This window comes from Oncorhynchus gorbuscha, linkage group LG13 (assembly GCF_021184085.1).
Source record: "Oncorhynchus gorbuscha isolate QuinsamMale2020 ecotype Even-year linkage group LG13, OgorEven_v1.0, whole genome shotgun sequence".
Classification (NCBI taxonomy): Eukaryota; Metazoa; Chordata; class Actinopteri; order Salmoniformes; family Salmonidae; genus Oncorhynchus; species Oncorhynchus gorbuscha.
The window spans coordinates 8,694,715-8,717,361 of record NC_060185.1 but is presented as its reverse complement, the minus strand read 5'-3'; the positions used below and the strand labels follow the sequence as shown (position 1 = coordinate 8,717,361).

Genomic DNA, 22,647 nt, shown 5'->3' with positions numbered 1-22,647 from the left:
TGGTATCAAAAGCAGCACTAAGGTCTGGGAGCACGAGGACAGATGCAGAGCCTCGGTCCGATGCCATTAAAATGTCATTTACCACCTTCACAAGTGCCGTCTCAGTGCTATGATGGGGTCTAAAACCAGACTGAAGCATTTCGTATACATTTCGTATACATTGTTTGTCTTCACGAAAGCAGTAAGTTGCTGCGCAACTTGCTGCGCAACAGCCTTTTCTAAGATTCGATATAGGCCGATTAGTTTTTTATATTTTCTGGGTCAAGGTTTGGCTTTTTCAAGAGAGGCTTTATTACTGCCACTTTTAGTGAGTTTGGTACACATCCGGTGGATAGAGAGCCGTTTATTATGTTCAACATAGGAGGGCCAAGCACAGGAAGCAGCTCTTTCAGTAGTTTAGTTGGAATAGGGTCCAGTATGCAGCTTGAAGGTTTAGAGGCCATGATTATTTTCATCATTGTGTCAAGAGATATAGTACTAAAACACTTGAGCGTCTCTCTTGATCCTAGGTCCTGGCAGAGTTGTGCAGACTCGGGACAACTGAGGTTTGGAGGAATATGCAGGTTTAAAGAGGAGTCCGTAATTTGCTTTCTAATAATCATAATCTTTTCCTCAAAGAAGTTCATGAATTTATCACTGCTAAAGTGAAAGTCATCCTCTCTTGGGGAATGCTGCTTTTTAGTTAGCTTTGCGACAGTATCAAAAAGGAATTTCGGATTGTTCTTATTTTCCTCAATTAAGTTAGAAAAATAGGATGATCGAGCAGCAGTAAGGGCTCTTCGGTACTGCACGGTACCGTCTTTCCAAGCTAGCCGGAAGACTTCCAGTTTGGTGTTCATCTCAGTATGATTACAGCTGTATACTTTACATTAGATTGAGTTTAAACAGAAAGGTCTCCGTCACAAGGTGAGTGACATGACGTTGGCAGTAATTGTGACACATCGTACACGATGAAATCCCATCTTCATTAACAATGTCAAAGCAACGTCATTTAAAAGATACATCAGAATCAAATCAATGACTCCCAGCCCAGACGTGTTCTATTGACTAGGTCAGTGTCAGACCAGCTGCAGCATACCTCCAATGCTGGTATGAATGAAACCAAATGGGTTTTCCATCAGACAGGCTGCTCCCGGGGGCTCTTGCCGCGTTCAGCTAGGTCTCCATCCAAAATGGCATCCTTTAACCTATTTAGTGCACTACTTTTATCCAGGGCCCATAGGTCTCTGTTCAAAAGTAGTGTACTATAGAGAAAATAGGCTGACATTTGTGACACGGACCTAGCCCCAATGCTGCTCGGCTGACAGCAGCTCAACGGGCAAATTGTGTCGTATTCGTTACCACTGACCCCCCCCCCCCCCAGCTGTTTCCTATTCATGGTTTCTAGGGTTACAGATCACATTTAAAAGGCAAAGTCCCTTTTCCTCTCAGCCAGCCAAGAAGATGGCCCCTCTTTAAATACAATATAAAGGACTCAAGACTATTAAAACATCTTGATTTATTCCTAAAGTAAAGGAGAAAAACAGCCATTCAGAGGAAGGCCCATCTTAGGAAAAACAGCCATTCAGAGGAAGGCCCATCTTAGGAAAAACAGCCATTCAGAGGAAGGCCCATCTTAGGAAAAACAGCCATTCAGAGGAAGGCCCATCTTAGGAAAAACAGCCATTCAGAGGAAGGCTCATCTTAGGAAAAACAGCCATTCAGAGGAAGGCCCATCTTAGGAAAAACAGCCATTCAGAGGAAGGCCCATCTTAGGAAAAACAGCCATTCAGAGGAAGGCCCATCTTAGGAAAAACAGCCATTCAGAGGAAGGCCCATCTTAGGAAAAACAGCCATTCAGAGGAAGGCTCATCTTAGGAAAAACAGCCATTCAGAGGAAGGCCCATCTTAGGAAAAACAGCCATTCAGAGGAAGGCCCATCTTAGGAAAAACAGCCATTCAGAGGAAGGCCCATCTTAGGAAAAACAGCCATTCAGAGGAAGGCCCATCTTAGGAAAAACAGCCATTCAGAGGAAGGCCCATCTTAGAATAGGCTAAATGTAGCCAGAGTGTCAGTCTGTTTGTGTCGTTGTCACTGATTGTTGTCATGCCAACTCCTTGTCACTGATTGTTGTCATGCCAACTCCTTGTCACTGATTGTTGTCATGCCAACTCCTTGTCACTAATTGTTGTCATGCCAACTCCTTGTCACTGATTTGTTGTCATGCCAAAAATGAAGCAATGGAGTTGAAAGAGCACACAAACGTATCTGAGACCAGGCTGTAGTAAATGCAGTGAACGAGGATGGGACAAAAGAGAGCTATGTTGTTGATGTCTCGCCCTGATGGTTTACTTCATCTATAGACTCCCTCTGGCACAACAGGCTGTTGTTCAGGTTGCGTATTGGATAGGCCCAAATCGTACCCTATTCCCTAATATAGTGGACACATTTTTGACCAGAGCACATTAAAGTAGTACGCTTTAAAGGGAATAAAGGTGCTATTTGGGACACATCAAATGAGTCATTTTAGAACCTCGTGACCGTTAGTCACATGACTTAATTCCATCTGAATGACAGGAAGGTAGGCTGTTGTGGACCAGGTGGAGAAACAACAGTCACGTGGCTGGTAAAGGAAGAGGTAGAAGCAGGTCTGTAGACAGACCTTTGGTGGGACAGGATTAGGGCTCTATCTGTCTATGTACATGCCTGGGCAGAACACAGCAGGCAGTCTGGGTGAGGTCTGCTTGTAGTAGCTTGATCAGGGCTCTGGTCAAATGTAGTGCACTATATAGGGCAGGGGTAGGGAAACCTGATATAGGGAATAGAGGCTGGTGAGGACTGACAGACAGACAACATGGTTGCCATGGCTGGTGAGGAGACAGACAGACAACATGGTTGCCATGGCTGGTGAGGAGACCGACAGACAACATGGTTGCCATGGCTGGTGAGGACTGACAGACAGACCCCATGGTTGCCATGGCTGGTGAGGAGACAGACAGACCCCATGGTTGCCATGGCTGGTGAGGAGACAGACAGCCCCCGGGAGCAGCCTGTCTGGCTCCAACCATGGCCCTCTCAGCAGCTGGCTCCAACCAGGGTCCTCTCAGCAGCTGGCTCCAACCAGGGCCCTCTCAGCAGCTGGCTCCAACCAGGGCCCTCTCAGCAGCTGGCTCCAACCAGGGCCCTCTCAGCAGCTGGCTCCAACCAGGGCCCTCTCAGCAGCTGGCTCCAACCAGGGCCCTCTCAGCAGCTGGCTCCAACCAGGGCCCTCTCAGCAGCTGGCTCCAACCAGGGCCTCTCAGCAGCTGGCTCCAACCAGGGCCCTCTCAGCAGCTGGCTCCAACCAGGGCCCTCTCAGCAGCTGGCTCCAACCAGGGCCCTCTCAGCTGGCTCCAACCAGGGCCCTCTCAGCAGCTGGCTCCAACCAGGGCCCTCTCAGCAGCTGGCTCCAACCAGGGCCCTCTCAGCAGCTGGCTCCAACCAGGGCCCTCTCAGCAGCTGGCTCCAACCAGGGTCCTCTCAGCAGCTGGCTCCAACCAGGGCCCTCTCAGCAGCTGGCTCCAACCAGGGCCCTCTCAGCAGCTGGCTCCAACCAGGGCCCTCTCAGCAGCTGGCTCCAACCAGGGCCCTCTCAGCAGCTGGCTCCAACCAGGGCCCTCTCAGCAGCTTGCTCCTACCAGGGCCCTCTCAGCAGCTGGCTCCTACCAGGGCCCTCTCAGCAGCTGGCTCCAACCAGGGCCCTCTCAGCAGCTGGCTCCAACCAGGGCCCTCTCAGCAGCTGGCTCCAACCAGGGCCTTCTCAGCAGGTGGCTCCAACCAGGGCCCTCTCAGCAGCTGGCTCCAACCAGGGTCCTCTCAGCAGCTGGCTCCAACCAGGGTCCTCTCAGCAGCTCCAACCGGCTGGTGTGTGGTTATTTATTTTGGTGCTTGTTCACCACTGGTTACCAATTTTCTTATTTCAACATTTTGCTAAATGATTTAGCTGCGACGATTACACACGGTGGTGTTTCACCTGACTGATACGGGAGCTTGTCACCCCCCCTCCCCCCACACACACCCTCTCTCTTTTGAAAATCCATTAGTCAGATATTTTAGCCGTAGGGCAGGAATTCTCATTTTCCCCCTTTGTAATTTCTTCAATGAGAGAAGTGTCATGACATATTCTGTGTCCCAGGGGGTGTAGGAGGCTTGGATCAAGTCGGGCCGAGGAACTTTTTGCACTGCTCCTGTCCCGACAGGCCCAAGTATTTGTCAAATATAATCTGAGCTTTTAAGTGGTCTTTAATCACAAAGGACCATACATCTACCTGTCACATATATAGGATGACCCAATGTCAGTGTTGTGTACAACACAGAGGTAATCTGAGCAGGTGACATGAGGTGCATGCCAAATGGCACCCTACTCTCACTGTAAAAGAAATAGGGTGGCATTTGGGATGTAGCCATGGCCCCTTTGTGGAGGGTAGGCTATGGCCTGTGTCACATTACACTGGTATTATTCTGAGTTCATAAAGTGGATGGTGGAGAGCTACTGCACCGTAGCCTGGTCCCCTTTCAGTAGAGGTGTTGCTTTGACTGTGGAATAGGCCAACATCTAGGGATCCCTATTGGATAGAACTGTTTAAAAGCATGGGATCCTATTGGATAGAACTCTGTTTAAAAGCCCTGGATCCCTATTGGATAGAACTGTTTTAAAGCCTGGGATCCCTATTGGATAGAACTGTTTAAAATCCTGGGATCCCTATTGGATAGAACTGTTTGAAATCCTGGGATCCCTATTGGATAGAACTGTTTAAAATCCTGGGATCCCTATTGGATAGAACTGTTTTAAAGCCTTGGATCCCTATTGGATAGAACTGTTTAAAATCCTGGGATCCCTATTGGATAGAACTCTGTTTAAAAGCCTTGGATCCCTATTGGATAGAACTGTTTAAAATCCTGGGATCCCTATTGGATAGAACTGTTTAAAATCCTGGTATCCCTATTGGATAGAACTGTTTAAAAGCCTGGGATCCCTATTGGATAGAACTCTGTTTAAAAGCCTTGGATCCCTATTGGATAGAACTGTTTCACTTTAATGAAAAATAACAGGTAGGGAATACAGAAATTTAGGCCTAAAGAGATCTGCTTAAATAAACAAAGAGCAGTGTGGCAGTTTCTCATTGTCTTTCAAGATCTCATTGAATCATTCCCACACACCTGCAACAAGCAAACTCTGATGTGAAACAGAGTGGTATTACATTTGGATTCCAGACTCGCCCAATATAGTAAATGGCTTTCTGTCAATGAAAATATGTCTGCTGTGATTTCAGCAGTGGCATTATTCTCTTTAGTCTAGCGAAAAAAATTGTTGATACACTATTTTCTAATCCCATTTTTCTGGGGGGGGGGGATTTCTGATGTCTGCTCCCAGGATCTTTTTACATTATTTTGTTTTTGGCTTTGCGCTGTGGACTGGAGCAACGTTAGCGTGGCTTTGCGCTGTGGACTGGAGCAACGTTAGGGTGGCTTTGTGCACTACTTTTGACCGGGGCCCTATAAGAAATAGTGTGCCATTTGGGACACAAGGTTTACTTTTTCGTTCTGTAGAGCAGACAGGTGACCGAGCAGAGAGAGAGAGAGAGATAGATGTTCCCTCCAAGCTACATTTGAACTTTTTCAGCTGCAGGGTGGAAGAGATAGCATGTCATCTCTCTGCAAGCCCTCTGTCCTAGAGGCCTGAGAGAAAACCACTCCCCTGTCCTAGATATTCAAAAGGAACTGGGGACACGGTTAGTGTTCCTCCTTACAGTGACCCCTTATGGGTTTTTCCCTGTGTATACATCTCTCTGGCCTGGTAGTTAGTTGCCCCAGAAATAATGTTTATATATTAAATACTGTTCACTTTGTATCGAGATCCACTAAGCATTCTTAGTCATAGTGTTAAATGTGTTTATAATCTAGGGGACAGGATGGTCTTATCATCTGGGTTATGGCCTAGAGAGGATACTCTGTTGTGTCAGTGAAGCCATAATCATTCCTGTGTCTTCCTGTTGCTACACAGTTACTAATGTGGCCCCACAATAAACCTATTCTTCCCCCACCAGAGTCATGGGTGGCTGGAATTCATTACTGCATATGAATCTCTCTCTGTCTCTGTCTCTGTCTCTGTCTCTCTGAGAGCCCAGCTACTATTGCCAATGAACCTCCCCATACTGTACTATAGTAGTAAGTTTAACCTAACATATATCCATGTTATATATCCAGGTAGCTTAGCGATATAAGAGCGTTGGACCAGTAACTAAAAGGTTTGCTGATTTGAATCACCTAGTCGACTAGCTGAAAAATCGATCGATGTGCCCTTGAGCAAGGGACTTAACCCTTATTTCTCCTGTAAAGTCGCTCTGGATAAGATCGTCTGCTTAATGACGTAAATAGTAATTAGCAGCTAGCAAACGGTGTCCTAAAGAAACAGAACAGAAATGGAATTCACTCTGCTTATGTATTTAATGAACTTGTGACTGCTGTAACAGCTAGCTATAGGAATGATCATGTGACTGCTGTAACAGCTAGCTATAGGAATGATCATGTGACTGCTGTAACAGCTAGCTATAGGAATGATCATGTGACTGCTGTAACAGCTAGCTATAGGAATGATCATGTGACTGCTGTAACAGCTAGCTATAGGAATGATCATGTGACTGCTGTAACAGCTAGCTATAGGAATGATCATGTGACTGCTGTAACAGCTAGCTATAGGAATGATCATGTGACTGCTGTAACAGCTAGCTATAGGAATGATCATGTGACTGCTGTAACAGCTAGCTATAGGAATGATCATGTGACTGCTGTAACAGCTAGCTATAGGAATGATCATGTGACTGCTGTAACAGCTAGCTATAGGAATGATCATGTGACTGCTGTAACAGCTAGCTATAGGAATGATCATGTGACTGCTGTAACAGCTAGCTATAGGAATGATCATGTGACTGCTGTAACAGCTAGCTATAGGAATGATCATGTGACTGCTGTAACAGCTAGCTATAGGAATGATCATGTGACTGCTGTAACAGCTAGCTATAGGAATGATCATGTGACTGCTGTAACAGCTAGCTATAGGAATGATCATGTGACTGCTGTAACAGCTAGCTATAGGAATGACCATGTGACTGCTGTAACAGCTAGCTATAGGAATGATCATGTGACTGCTGTAACAGCTAGCTATAGGAATGATCATGTGACTGCTGTAACAGCTAGCTATAGGAATGATCATGTGACTGCTGTAACAGCTAGCTATAGGAATGACCATGTGACTGCTGTAACAGCTAGCTATAGGAATGATCATGTGACTGCTGTAACAGCTAGCTATAGGAATGATCATGTGACTGCTGTAACAGCTAGCTATAGGAATGACCATGTGACTGCTGTAACAGCTAGCTATAGGAATGACCATGTGACTGCTGTAACAGCTAGCTATAGGAATGATCATGTGACTGCTGTAACAGCTAGCTATAGGAATGATCATGTGACTGCTGTAACAGCTAGCTATAGGAATGACCATGTGACTGCTGTAACAGCTAGCTATAGGAATGATCATGTGACTGCTGTAACAGCTAGCTATAGGAATGATCATGTGACTGCTGTAACAGCTAGCTATAGGAATGATCATGTGACTGCTGTAACAGCTAGCTATATGAATGACCATGTGACTGCTGTAACAGCTAGCTATAGGAATGATCATGTGACTGCTGTAACAGCTAGCTATAGGAATGATCATGTGACTGCTGTAACAGCTAGCTATAGGAATGATCATGTGACTGCTGTAACAGCTAGCTATAGGAATGATCATGTGACTGCTGTAACAGCTAGCTATAGGAATGATCATGTGACTGCTGTAACAGCTAGCTATAGGAATGACCATGTGACTGCTGTAACAGCTAGCTATAGGAATGATCATGTGACTGCTGTAACAGCTAGCTATAGGAATGATCATGTGACTGCTGTAACAGCTAGCTATAGGAATGACCATGTGACTGCTGTAACAGCTAGCTATAGGAATGATCATGTGACTGCTGTAACAGCTAGCTATAGGAATGACCATGTGACTGCTGTAACAGCTAGCTATAGGACTGATCATGTGACTGCTGTAACAGCTAGCTATAGGAATGATCATGTGACTGCTGTAACAGCTAGCTATAGGAATGATCATGTGACTGCTGTAACAGCTAGCTATAGGAATGACCATGTGACTGCTGTAACAGCTAGCTATAGGAATGATCATGTGACTGCTGTAACAGCTAGCTATAGGAATGATCATGTGACTGCTGTAACAGCTAGCTATAGGAATGACCATGTGACTGCTGTAACAGCTAGCTATAGGAATGATCATGTGACTGCTGTAACAGCTAGCTATAGGAATGATCATGTGACTGCTGTAACAGCTAGCTATAGGAATGATCATGTGACTGCTGTAACAGCTAGCTATAGGAATGATCATGTGACTGCTGTAACAGCTAGCTATAGGAATGATCATGTGACTGCTGTAACAGCTAGCTATAGGAATGATCATGTGACTGCTGTAACAGCTAGCTATAGGAATGATCATGTGACTGCTGTAACAGCTAGCTATAGGAATGATCATGTGACTGCTGTAACAGCTAGCTATAGGAATGATCATGTGACTGCTGTAACAGCTAGCTATAGGAATGACCATGTGACTGCTGTAACAGCTAGCTATAGGAATGATCATGTGACTGCTGTAACAGCTAGCTATAGGAATGATCATGTGACTGCTGTAACAGCTAGCTATAGGAATGATCATGTGACTGCTGTAACAGCTAGCTATAGGAATGACCATGTGACTGCTGTAACAGCTAGCTATAGGAATGATCATGTGACTGCTGTAACAGCTAGCTATAGGAATGATCATGTGACTGCTGTAACAGCTAGCTATAGGAATGACCATGTGACTGCTGTAACAGCTAGCTATAGGAATGATCATGTGACTGCTGTAACAGCTAGCTATAGGAATGATCATGTGACTGCTGTAACAGCTAGCTATAGGAATGATCATGTGACTGCTGTAACAGCTAGCTATAGGAATGATCATGTGACTGCTGTAACAGCTAGCTATAGGAATGATCATGTGACTGCTGTAACAGCTAGCTATAGGAATGATCATGTGACTGCTGTAACAGCTAGCTATAGGAATGATCATGTGACTGCTGTAACAGCTAGCTATAGGAATGATCATGTGACTGCTGTAACAGCTAGCTATAGGAATGATCATGTGACTGCTGTAACAGCTAGCTATAGGAATGATCATGTGACTGCTGTAACAGCTAGCTATAGGAATGACCATGTGACTGCTGTAACAGCTAGCTATAGGAATGACCATGTGACTGCTGTAACAGCTAGCTTAGGAATGACCATGTGACTGCTGTAACAGCTAGCTATAGGAATGATCATGTGACTGCTGTAACAGCTAGCTATAGGAATGATCATGTGACTGCTGTAACAGCTAGCTATAGGAATGATCATGTGACTGCTGTAACAGCTAGCTATAGGAATGATCATGTGACTGCTGTAACAGCTAGCTATAGGAATGATCATGTGACTGCTGTAACAGCTAGCTATAGGAATGATCATGTGACTGCTGTAACAGCTAGCTAAGGACTGATCATGTGACTGCTGTAACAGCTAGCTATAGGAATGATCATGTGACTGCTGTAACAGCTAGCAAAATGACCATGTGACTGCTGTAACGGTAGCTAAGGAATGACCATGTGACTGCTGTAGAGTAATGGAATGATCATGTGACTGCTGTAACAGCTAGCTATAGGAATGATCATGTGACTTGTAACAGCTGCTATAGAATGATCATGTGACTGCTGTAACAGCTAATGGAATGATCATGGACTGCTGTAACAGCTACTATGATCATGTGACTGGTTACATGGAATGATCATGTGACTGCTGTAACAGCTAGCTATAGGAATGATCATGTGACTGCTGTAACAGCTAGCTATAGGAATGATCATGTGACTGCTGTAACAGCTAGCTATAGGAATGACCATGTGACTGCTGTAACAGCTATCTAACTGTGTCCTGAAGGAAGAGAAGAGAATGGGGAGAAACAGGCTTGTTCTCGCTCTCTGTGACCCAATTATCCAATTGCCCAGACTCTGTCGTAACGCCAACACAACATTTTACACTCCAATTCTTTTCACTTAGCAATTTGCTATTTGTGCCCTTAATTGAGAGCAAGATAGTTCTGTATTTTGTTTTCTCTGAGAGGTTCCACCACTGAGAACAGTTGGGGAAAACGTAGAGGAAAGGTAGAACAGGGACGTGCAAAACTATGAGAGGTTACATGAGAAGGAAATGGAGGTAGAGTAATGGTAGAACAGGTGCAATACTATGAGAGGTTACATGAGAAGGGAGGTAGAGTAATGGTAGAACAGGTGCAATACTATGAGAGGTTACATGAGAAGGGAGGTAGAGTAATGGTAGAACAGGTGCAATACTATGAGAGGTTAAATGAGAAGGGAGGTAGAGTAATGGTAGAACAGGTGCAATACTATGGGAGGTTACATGAGAAGGAAATGGAGGTAGAGTAATGGTAGAACAGGTGCAATACTTAGCCATCTGAAAGGGAGGAGAGACTGACTGACGGAGGGAGGGAGACTGACTGACTGATGGAGGGAGGAGAGACTGACTGACTTGAGGGAGGGAGGAGAGACTGACTGACTGAGGGAGGGAGACTGACTGAGGGAGGGAGACTGACTGACTGAGGGAGGGAGGGAGACGGACTGACAGGAGGGAGGGAGACGGACTGACAGGAGGGAGGGAGACGGACTGACAGGAGGGAGGGAGGGAGTTTACTGGGAGCACGGAACACCACATTCCACAATTCAATATTTGACCTGTATTCCCAAAGTGTGCGACGTGGGAGATCAGTGGGTTAAAAAAAGGAAACCAAGTGAGCAATTAATCACCTTTTTTAGTATTACAGTGATTAATGTGCTAAATATACAACAGGGGAACTCTCCAGTTCTACTCCACTACAGAAACACTCCAAGATTTAGTATAGATCTACATCTTTTCTATTTATCTCACTATAGTGAATCCTCAAAAAACACCACTTCAACAGACTGGATGCCTTCTGACTTTTTCCCCACATTTTGTTGTGTTACAGCCTGAATTTAAAGTGGATTAAATTGAGTTGTTTTGTCACTGGCCTACTCACAATACCCCATAATGTCAAAGTGGAATAATGTTTTTAGAAATCTTTACAAATTAATTGAAAAAAATGTAAAGCTTAAATAAGTTCAGGAGTCAACACTCTGTGTGAAATAGTGTTTAGCATGATTTTGGGGTGATTGCCTCCATCTGTATTCCCAATTAAGGTTGAGCAATGAATTTCAAACACACATTCAACCACAAAGACCAGGGAGGTTTTCCAATGTTTTTACAATGCCTCTCAAATAAGAGGACTTATTGGTAGATGGGTAAAATAATGCAGAAATGAAAATCCCTTTGATCATCGTGACGTTATTAATTACACTTTGGATGGTCTATCAACACACCCAGTCACTACAAAGATAACAGGTGTCCTTCCTAACTCAGTTGCCGGAGAGAAAGGAAATGTGACTTGTAAGTTAGCATTTCACAGTAAAGTCTAACTGTTTTGAAACCACCATTTGCCTCATGGTGAAATCCCTGAGTGGTTTCAAATCAAAACAAACTTTATTATGCACATGCAATGAATACAACAAGTGTAGAGTTTAATGGCTATGATAGGAGAAATCTGAGGATGGATCAACAATTGAATCAAATGTATTTATAAAGCCAGTTTTACATCAGCTGATGTCACAAAGTACTTATACAGAAACCCAGCCTAAAACCCTAAAGAGCAATGTAGATGTAGAAGCACAGTGGCCAGGAAAAACTCTCTAGAAAGGCAGAAATCTAGAGAGGAACCAGGCTCTGAGGGGTGGCCAGTCCTCTTCTGGCTGTGCCGGGTAGAGAGGAACCATGCTCTGAGGGGTGGCCAATCCTCTTCTGGCTGTGCCAGGTAGAGAGGAACCATGCTCTGAGGGGTGACCAGTCCTCTTCTGGCTGTGCCAGGTAGAGAGGAACCATGCTCTGAGGGGTGGCCAATCTTCTTCTGGCTGTGCCAGGTAGAGAGGAACCAGGCTCTGAGGGGTGGCCAGTCCTCTTCTGGCTGTGCCAGGTAGAGAGGAACCATGCTCTGAGGGGTGGCCAATCCTCTTCTGGCTGTGCCAGGTAGAGAGGAACCATGCTCTGAGGGGTGGCCAGTCCTCTTCTGGCTGTGCCGGGTAGAGAGGAACCATGCTCTGAGGGGTGGCCAGTCCTCTTCTGGCTGTACTGGGTAGAGAGGAACCAGGCTCTGAGGGGTGGCCAGTCCTCTTCTGGCTGTGCCGGGTAGAGAGGAACCATGCTCTGAGGGGTGACCAGTCTTCTTCTGGCTGTGCCGGGTAGAGAGGAACCATGCTCTGAGGGGTGGCCAGTCAAACTTCTGGCTGTGCCGGGTAGAGAGGAACCATGCTCAGGGGTGGCCAGTCAAACTTCTGGCTGTGCCAGGTAGAGAGGAACCATGCTCTGAGCGGTGGCCAGTCTTCTTCTGGCTGTGCCAGGTAGAGAGGAACCAGGCTCTGAGGGGTGGCCAGTCCTCTTCTGGCTGTGCCGGGTAGAGAGGAACCATGCTCTGAGGGGTGGCCAATCCTCTTCTGGCTGTGCCAGGTAGAGAGGAACCATGCTCTGAGGGGTGGCCAGTCCTCTTCTGGCTGTGCCAGGTAGAGAGGAACCATGCTCTGAGGGGTGGCCAATCCTCTTCTGGCTGTGCCAGGTAGAGAGGAACCATGCTCTGAGGGGTGGCCAGTCCTCTTCTGGCTGTGCCGGGTAGAGAGGAACCATGCTCTGAGGGGTGGCCAGTCCTCTACTGGCTGTGCCAGGTAAAGAGGAACCACGCTATGAGGGGTGGCCAGTCCTCTTCTGGCTGTACTGGGTAGAGAGGAACCAGGCTCTGAGGGGTGGCCAGTCCTCTTCTGGCTGTGCCGGGTAGAGAGGAACCATGCTCTGAGGGGTGACCAGTCTTTTCTGGCTGTGCCGGGTAGAGAGGAACCATGCTCTGAGGGGTGGCCAGTCAAACTTCTGGCTGTGCCGGGTAGAGAGGAACCAGGCTCAGGGGTGGCCAGTCAAACTTCTGGCTGTGCCGGGTAGAGAGGAACCAGCCTCTGAGGGGTGGCCAGTCCACTTCTGGTTGTGCCGGGTAGAGAGGAACCAGGCTGAGAAAGGTGGCCAGTCCACTTCTGGCTGTACCGGGTAGAGATTATAACAGTACGTGGCCATTTAAGGCCAGATTGTTTTTCAAGATGTTTAAACGTTCATAGATGACCAGCATGGTCAAATAATAATCACAGTGGTTGTCGAGGGTGCAACAGGTCAGCACCTCAGGAGTAAATGTCAGGTGGCCTTTCATAGACATTCAGAGGTCGAGACTGCAGGTGCGGTAGAGAGGGTGGAAACCAGAGGTCCGGGATAAGATAGCAGGTGCGGTAGAGAGGGTGGAAACCAGAGGTCCGGGATAAGATAGCAGGTGCGGTAGAGAGGGTGGAAACCACAGGTCCGGGATAAGATAGCAGGTGCGGTAGAGAGGGTGGAAACCACAGGTCCGGGATAAGATAGCAGGTGCGGTAGAGAGGGTGGAAACCAGAGGTCCGGGATAAGATAGCAGGTGCGGTAGAGAGGGTGGAAACCACAGGTCCGGGATAAGATAGCAGGTGCGGTAGAGAGGGTGGAAACCACAGGTCCGGGATAAGATAGCAGGTGCGGTAGAGAGGGTGGAAACAACAGGTCCGGGATAAGATAGCAGGTGCGGTAGAGAGGGTGGAAACAACAGGTCCGGGATAAGATAGCAGGTGCGGTAGAGAGGGTGGAAACCACAGGTCCGGGATAAGATAGCAGGTGCGGTAGAGAGGGTGGAAACAACAGGTCCGGGATAAGATAGCCGGTGCGGTGAACAGGTCACGGTTCCATAACCGTAGGCAGAATAGCAGAAACTAGATCAGCCGCACGGCCAGGTGGGAAGGGGGGCGGGGACAGCCAGGAGTCGCCAGGCCAAGTAGTCCTGAGGCATGGTCCCAGGTTCTCAGGTCCAACGTTGTAGTTACTCCACAACGCTAACCTAAATGACAGAGTGAAAGAAGGAATCCTGTACAGAATACAACATATCCTGTTTGCAACAAGGAAACCTATTATTTTATTATTATTTATCACTAAAGTAATACTGAAACAAAAATGTATTAATGCAAATGAAATTTTTGTCCTGAATACAATATGTTTGGGGCTAATCCAATACAACACATGACTGAGTACCAACTCTCTATATTTCCAAGCATATTGGTGGCTGCACAGTGGTGGAAAAAGGGTTAGCTCAACCCAGGCAAAATCCTAGAGTAAACCCTGGTTCCCACCAGACACTTGGCAAACTAATTCACCTTTCAGCAGGACAATAACCTTACAAATCTACACTGGAATTGCTTACCGAGAAAATAGTAAACGTTTCTTAAGTGGCCGAGTTACAGTTTTGACTTAAATCTACTTGAAAATCTATGGCGAGACCTGAAAATGGTTGTCTAGCAATGATCAACAACCAATTTGACAGAGCTTGAAGAATGTTCTTTAAAGAATAATGGGCACATTCCAGGTGTGGAAAGCTCTTTGAGACTTTTCCAGGAAACACTCACCGCTGTAATCTGACAGAGAGATCTGAAACATGGTTCTCTACTCTACTGTCTCTCCTCCTTCATTTATTCATAGTGGGAGTATGCAGCTAACGCACTCTGCTACCCTGAACACTGCAGCTTTTAACACATACACACAATCTAATCTAGCAGTCATTTAGAAGCTCTCTCCCTTTTTTCCTCCCTCCCCCTCTTACTTTCACACATACACTTTTCAAGCACGCGAAGGCTATGAGATTCGGCGCTGTCTTAGGTGTCTGTTAGTGGGGAGAGAGTACTCGTCTTTTCTAGGTGTTGTGAGTCTTGGGTCTTCTGCTTGCTAAAAAACCCACTACTTTCTGCTCTGCTTGTGTAGCCAATGCTTGAACCTCCGACCGTAGGCAATGGGGTTTCACAATAAAAAGTTCCAGATACTCACGACTTCTGTCCTGTCGCTTAAGGTGAAAACACGCTCAGGAGGCCTTGACTCCCCATGGTGTGTTCAGGTGAATATGATTGGTCAGTGACTGACTCCCCATAGTGTGTTATACCTCGTTCCCTCCTTCAGGTGAATATGATTGGTCAGTGACTCCCCATAGTGTGTTCAGGTGAATATGATTGGTCGTTGACTCCCCATAGTGCGTTATACCTCGTTCCCTCCTTCAGGTGAATATGATTGGTCGTGACTCCCCATAGTGTGTTCAGGTGAATATGATTGGTCGTTGACTCCCCATAGTGCGTTATACCTCGTTCCCTCCTTCAGGGAGCAGTAGTTATATTCATAACTGTACGTTCTCACAATGATCCATTTCAAAGGGTTTACTGTTGTCTAAAGCTATGGGACTTAATCTACACACACACGATGACACACACTAAAACGATGAACTTGGAAATCTGTAGTGAGCTGAAATACAGAGTCTATTGTCCCAGTGGGGGGGGGGGGGGGCAGGAGCCTGAAAACACCCTGGTTGTCTGTCTTACTGCTGGGTCTCTCTCTCTCTCTGCCAACATTGTGCAAGCCTGGCCGGGCTCCTCACTGAATCCAGAATCTATTGTCCCAGTGGAGGGTTGAGCAGAAGCCTGGAAACACCCTGTTTGTCTGTCTTACTGCTGGGTCTCTCTCTCTCTGCCAACATTGTGCAAGCCTGGCCGGGCTCCTCACTGAATCCAGAGGCTAGTGCAGTAGAGAGGGGTATGGGGGAAGGAGAGAGGGTGAGCGATAGGGGTCAAGGAGAGAGAGACAGGAAGGGAAGGAGAGAGGGTGAGAGGTAGGGGTCAAGGAGAGAGAGACAGGAAGGGAAGGAGAGAGGGTGAGAGGTAGGGGTCAAGGAGAGAGAGACAGGAAGGGAAGGAGAGAGGGTGAGAGGTAGGGGTCAAGGAGAGAGAGACAGGAAGGGAAGGAGAGTTGGTGAGAGGTAGGGGTCAAGGAGAGAGAGACAGGAAGGGAAGGAGAGAGGGTGAGAGGTAGGGGTCAAGGAGAGAGAGACAGGAAGGGAAGGAGAGAGGGTGAGAGGTAGGGGTCAAGGAGAGAGAGACAGGAAGGGAAGGAGAGAGGGTGAGAGGTAGGGGTCAAGGAGAGAGAGACAGGAAGGGAAGGAGAGAGGGTGAGAGGTAGGGGTCAAGGAGAGAGAGACAGGAAGGGAAGGAGAGAGGGTGAGAGGTAGGGGTCAAGGAGAGAGAGACAGGAAGGGAAGGAGAGAGGGTGAGAGGTAGGGGTCAAGGAGAGAGACAGGAAGGGAAGGAGAGAGGGTGAGAGGTAGGGGTCAAGGAGAGAGAGACAGGAAGAGAAGGAGAGAGGGTGAGAGGTAGGGGTCAAGGAGAGAGAGACAAGAAGGGAAGGAGAGAGGGTGAGAGGTAGGGGTCAAGGAGAGAGAGACAGGAAGGGAAGGAGAGAGGGTGAGAGGTAGGGGTCAAGGAGAGAGCGAGGTAGGGGTCAAGGAGAGAGAGACAGGAAGGGAAGGAGAGCACAGAAAAACGGGGTCAGCTCCAACCTTTATGTAACCATCCCTCTTCACCGTGTGTGTGTGTGTGTGTGTGTGTGTGTGTGTGTGTGTGTGTGTGTGTGTGTGTGTGTGTGTGTGTGTCTCTGTGTGTGTCTCTGTGTGTCTCTGTGTGTCTCTGTGTGTCTCTGTGTGTCTCTGTGTGTCTCTGTGTGTCTCTGTGTCTCTGTGTCTCTCTGTGTCTCTGTGTCTCTGTGTCTCTGTGTCTGTGTCTGTGTCTGTGTGTGCGTGTGCGCGTGCGCGTGTGTGTACTACGGTACAGTAAAAGACAGGGATCATGAAGGAGTGAACCTCAGTGGGAAGCATTATGTTGTTTCCTTCTCTGTTCCATCAGGCTAATGGACTAGTATCTTTATGACTGACTGGCAACTGCTCTCCTTTCTCCATGTACCCTCCTCCACTCCCTCCTCCACTCCCTCCTTCCCTCCTCCACTCCCTCCTCCACTCCCTCCTTCCCTCCTCCACTCCCTCCCTCCTCCACTCCCTCCCTCCTTCCCTCCTCCCTCCTCCACTCTCTCCCTCCTCCACTCTCTCCCTCCCTCCTTCCCTCCTCCACTCCCTCCCTCCTTCCCTCCTCCACTCCCTCCCTCCTCCACTCCCTCCCTCCTCCACTCCCTCCCTCCTCCACTCCTTCCCTCCCCCACTCCCTCCCTCCTTCCCTCCTCCACTCCCTCCCTCCTTCCCTCCTCCACTCCCTCCCTCCTTCCCTCCTCCACTCCCTCCCTCCCTCCTTCCCTCCTCCACTCCCTCCCTCCCTCCTTCCCTCATCCACTCCTTCCCTCCTCCACTCCCTCCCTCCTTCCCTCCTCCACTCCCTCACTCCCTCCTTCCCTCCTCCACTCCCTCCTTCCCTCCTCCACTCCCTCACTCCCTCCTTCCCTCCTCCACTCCCTCCTTCCCTCCTCCACTCCCTCCTTCCCTCCTCCACTCCCTCCCTCCCTCCTCCACTCCCTCCCTCCCTCCTCCACTCCCTCCCTCCTCCTCCCTCCCTCCTCCACTCCCTCCCTCCTTCCCTCCTCCACTCCCTCCCTCCCCCACTCCCTCCCTCCTTCCCTCCTCCACTCCCTCCTTCCCTCACTCCCCCCCTCCTTCCCTCCTCCACTCCCTCCCTCCTCCACTCCCTCCCTCCTTCCCTCCTCCACTCCCTCCCTCCTTCCTTCCCTCCTCCACTCCCTCCCTCCCTCCTTCCCTCCTCCACTCCCTCCTTCCCTCCTCCTAGCTTCATGCCATAGAAACTACAACCAACACAGAGGAGCTGGTGCTGCTCAGCTTGCCCCATCTCTAACTAACCCAGGCATGCTCAGGATGTATGTGCTCTGTCCTCCATCTCTAACTAACCCAGGCATGCTCAGGATGTATGTGCTCTGTGATCCATCTCTAACTAACTCAGGCATGCTCAGGATGTATGTGCTCTGTCCTCCATCTCTAACTAACTCAGGCATGCTCAGGATGTATGTGCTCTGTCCTCCATCTCTAACTAACTCAGGCATGCTCAGGATGTATGTGCTCTGTCCTCCATCTCTAACTAACTCAGGCATGCTCAGGATGTATGTGCTCTGTCCTCCATCTCTAACTAACTCAGGCATGCTCAGGATGTATGTGCTCTGTCCTCCATCTCTAACTAACCCAGGCATGCTCAGGATGTATGTGCTCTGTCCTCCATCTCTAACTAACCCAGGCATGCTCAGGATGTATGTGCTCTGTGATCCATCTCTAACTAACTCAGGCATGCTCAGGATGTATGTGCTCTGTCCTCCATCTCTAACTAACCCAGGCATGCTCAGGATGTATGTGCTCTGTCCTCCATCTTTTCCCTCTGTCTTTCCTCTCTTCCATTTAATCATCTCATCCTATTTTTTGTCCTCCACTTTACACGCTGACTGAATGCCTGCTGTTCATTGAGAGACGAGCTGAGTGGATGACTTCCTCTCCCCTGTCAGTGCCAGAGATCTGTTGTGAAGTGGTGTGATGGGAGGAGTCAGAGGAGACAAGGCAGCATTGGAAACCACTTCTGTGTTATGCTAGTTTTGCTCCAACTAGCTCTCTCCCTGAACGATTCTACCTCTCTCACTCTCTGTCTCTCTCGGTCTGTCTCTCACTCTCTCTGTCTCTCTCGGTCTGTCTCTCACTCTCTCTGTCTGTCTCTCACTCTCTCGGTCTGTCTCTCATTCTCTCTCAGGTCACTGTCTCTCTCTCTCGCTCTCTCTCTCTCAGGTCACTGTCTCTCTCTCTCACTCTCTCTCACTCTCTCTCTTTGTCTCTCTCAGGTCACTGTCTCTCTCTGTCTCTCTTGGGTCTCAGTCTCTCTCGCTCTCTCTGTCTCTCTCGGGTCACTGTCTCTCGGTCTCTCCCTCTCACTCTGTCTCTCTCACTGTCTCTCTCACTGTCTCTCCGTCTCGCTCTCTCTGTCTCTCTCTCTGTCTCTCTCTCTGTCTCTCTCTGTCTCTCTCGGGTCACTGTCTCACTCCCTCTCTCCCTCTCTGCTGCATGTTAGCTTTGGTCCTACACTCCTACCTCTCCCTGTAAACTGTTCTCTGGTCAGTCCGTGATTGGTACATCAGTTTGGATTAATCCTTGCATCCATAGCTCTGTTTATGAACTAGATAGTGGTTACATTTGTCTAGCTTCATCCTTCATCTATTTACCAAAACAAGTGGCGGCGGTGACCGCTTGGTAGTTTTTAGAATCCCAGGTTTTCTCCGTTAACCCTCAGGCCAGCTCTAGGCTTGACCAGGCTGTTAAAACGGGATCTGTTGTGACCAAAATCTCTCTCTCTCTCTGCTGGAGAGGGTCACTGAGAGTGACCCTGAACAGAGCTATTGAACCCTGGTCTAATAGAGGCAGATTGATACTGTCAACTTAATCCGTTTCTAGTCAATAAGGGTAATCTTACCCACAGAGCATCCATGTGTAAAGAACTAATGTTGTAGTGTGTGTGTGTGTGTGGTACAATGTTTCAGATTTGTTTGTGACACAGTCTTACAGTTCATACAGTTTTATTAGGTGTTGTAGCCCAGTAAAACCAGTACAAGTAGGAACAGTATAATGTGGTCGCAGTGAAACTCTATCAGGTCGTAGTGAAACTATAACTCTATCAGGTCGTAGTGAAACTCTATCAGGTCGTAGTATAACTCTATCAGGTCGTAGTATAACTCTATCAGGTCGTAGTATAACTCTATCAGGTCGTAGTATAACTCTATCAGGTCGTAGTATAACTCTATCAGGTCGTAGTATAACTCTATCAGGTCGTAGTATAACTCTATCAGGTCGTAGTATAACTCTATCAGGTCGTAGTATAACTCTATCAGGTCGTAGTATAACTCTATCAGGTCGTAGTGAAACTCTATCAGGTCGTAGTATAACTCTATCAGGTCGTAGTATAACTCTATCAGGTCGTAGTGAAACTCTAGCGTTGTAAAACCTCGGCATTATTTAGTTCTACTGTGATGACTGACCAGGGTTTCTGTTTCCTCTCTCCTCCAGATCTCGGGTGTACAACGCCATCTACCATTTTCTCTCTCTCTCGCTCTCTCTCTCTGTGATTGGATAGACAGCCTGATGGTGAAACTCAACATGCCAGTGATGTCAACGGCGGACTGCAGGTTGGTTCATTAATACATGATCCAATTTGTTAGTGAGTAAAAACATTTTTATAATTGTCAGCTATGTTATTTTATCCAGGGCAATAGTGTGTTACTTTTTGTGGATTCTCTATGATTTTAAAATGGTGTGGTTTTAATACACTTTGTTCTATCTCTGCATAAGCCATTAGTTGTTTATCTGTGATGTTACCTGCGTTTCCTGTTTCAGACTGTAACCATGGGCAACGTGGAGAGCCAGAACGGCGACCATGCCTTCTACGGCACCCAACATGGCTACCTGTCCCGCAAACACATGTCTCGTTCCCTCCGCATCTCCAAGCACCAGTCCAGCTCCGGTTCCACCCGCTGCACCCACGACCGCCACGCCACTCAGGGCAAAGTAGAACACCGTAACTCTGAGACCTCCACGCGTTCCAGCAGCACCCCTAGTATCCCACAGTCCTTAGCGGATCACGCACTGGAGCCCTTCAACCAGACCAATGTCCTGTCAGACTTCTCCCCTATTTGGGTGGATCGTATGGCCATGAACCTCCGGCCCGTCTCCTTCCATACCCACCTGGACAACCCGTCTGTAGGGCCCCACCTGGACAACCCGTCTGTAGGGCCCCACCTGGACAACCCCTCTGTAGGGCCCCAGTTAGACACAGCAACACCAGGGACTAGACCCCAGTGCCCCCAGGACAGAGGTCTAGGCCTGTACAATAACACTGGAGAGGGGACCTACCTCCAGAAGACCAGAGACGGACCCCGGGAACCCCGGGAACCCCGGGAGGGAGTCAGCTTTAAGAAGAAGAGGTCCAAATCAGCCGACATGTGGAGAGAAGACAGTCTGGAGTTCAGTCTGTCAGACCTCAGCCAGGAACATCTCACCAGGTTAGAGAAGTCAGACCTCAGCCAGGAACATCTCACCAGGTTAGAGAAGTCAGACAGCCAGGAACATCTCACCAGGTTAGAGAAGTCAGACAGCCAGGAACATCTCACCAGGTTAGAGAAGTCAGACCTCAGCCAGGAACATCTCACCAGGTTAGAGAAGTCAGACCTCAGCCGGGAACACCTCACCAGGTTAGAGAAGTCAGACCTCAGCCAGGAACACCTCACCAGGTTAGAGAAGTCAGACCTCAGCCAGGAACACCTCACCAGGTTAGAGAAGTCAGACCTCAGCCGGGAACACCTCACCAGGTTAGAGAAGTCAGACCTCAGCTGGGAACACCTCACCAGGTTAGAGAAGTCAGACCTCAGCCGGGAACACCTCACCAGGTTAGAGACGTCAGACCTCAGCCAGGAACATCTCACCAGGTTAGAGAAGTCAGACCTCAGCCAGGAACACCTCACCAGGTTAGAGAAGTCAGACCTCAGCCAGGAACATCTCACCAGGTTAGAGAAGTCAGACCTCAGCCAGGAACATCTCACCAGGTTAGAGAAGTCAGACCTCAGCCAGGAACATCTCACCAGGTTAGAGAAGTCAGACATCAGCCAGGAACACCTCACCAGGTTAGAGAAGTCAGACCTCAGCCGGGAACATCTCACCAGGTTAGAGAAGTCAGACCTCAGCCGGGAACATCTCACCAGGTTAGAGAAGTCAGACCTCAGCCGGGAACATCTCACCAGGTTAGAGAAGTCAGACCTCAGCCGGGAACATCTCACCAGGTTAGAGAAGTCAGACCTCAGCCAGGAACATCTCACCAGGTTAGAGAGAGTCAGACACTCACCAGGTTAGAGAAGTCAGGAACACCTCATTAGAGAAGTCAGACTATAATAATATAATAATATATGCTCAGCCAGGAACACCTCACCAGGTTAGAGAAGTCAGACCTCAGCCGGGAACACCTCACCAGGTTAGAGAAGTCAGACCTCAGCCGGGAACACCTCACCAGGTTAGAGAAGTCAGACCTCAGCCGGGAACACCTCACCAGGTTAGAGAAGTCAGACCTCAGCCGGGAACACCTCACCAGGTTAGAGAAGTCAGACCTCAGCCGGGAACACCTCACCAGGTTAGAGAAGTCAGACCTCAGCCGGGAACACCTCACCAGGTTAGAGAAGTCAGACCTCAGCCGGGAACACCTCACCAGGTTAGAGAAGTCAGACCTCAGCCGGGAACACCTCACCAGGTTAGAGAAGTCAGACCCCAGCCAGGAACACCTCACCAGGTTAGAGAAGTCAGACCTCAGCCAGGAACACCTCACCAGGTTAGAGAAGTCAGACCTCAGCCAGGAACACCTCACCAGGTTAGAGAAGTCAGACAGCCAGGAACACCTCACCAGGTTAGAGAAGTCAGACCCCAGCCAGGAACACCTCACCAGGTTAGAGAAGTCAGACCTCAGCCAGGAACACCTCACCAG

At 48.3% G+C, this 22,647-nt stretch overlaps 1 protein-coding gene across 1 annotated transcript in view; it reads left to right on the top strand.

The window, feature by feature from the left end:
* The window catches only part of LOC123993836 (rho guanine nucleotide exchange factor TIAM1-like), a 147,512-nt gene that overhangs the window by 26,417 nt on the left and 98,448 nt on the right, over nt 1–22,647 (top strand). The window contains exons 2-3 of the mRNA XM_046296303.1: nt 20,190–20,308; nt 20,517–21,181. Of these exons, the coding sequence (XP_046152259.1) occupies nt 20,526–21,181 (656 nt within the window). The 5' untranslated portion in view covers nt 20,190–20,308; nt 20,517–20,525. The remainder of the gene's footprint in view (nt 1–20,189; nt 20,309–20,516; nt 21,182–22,647) is intronic.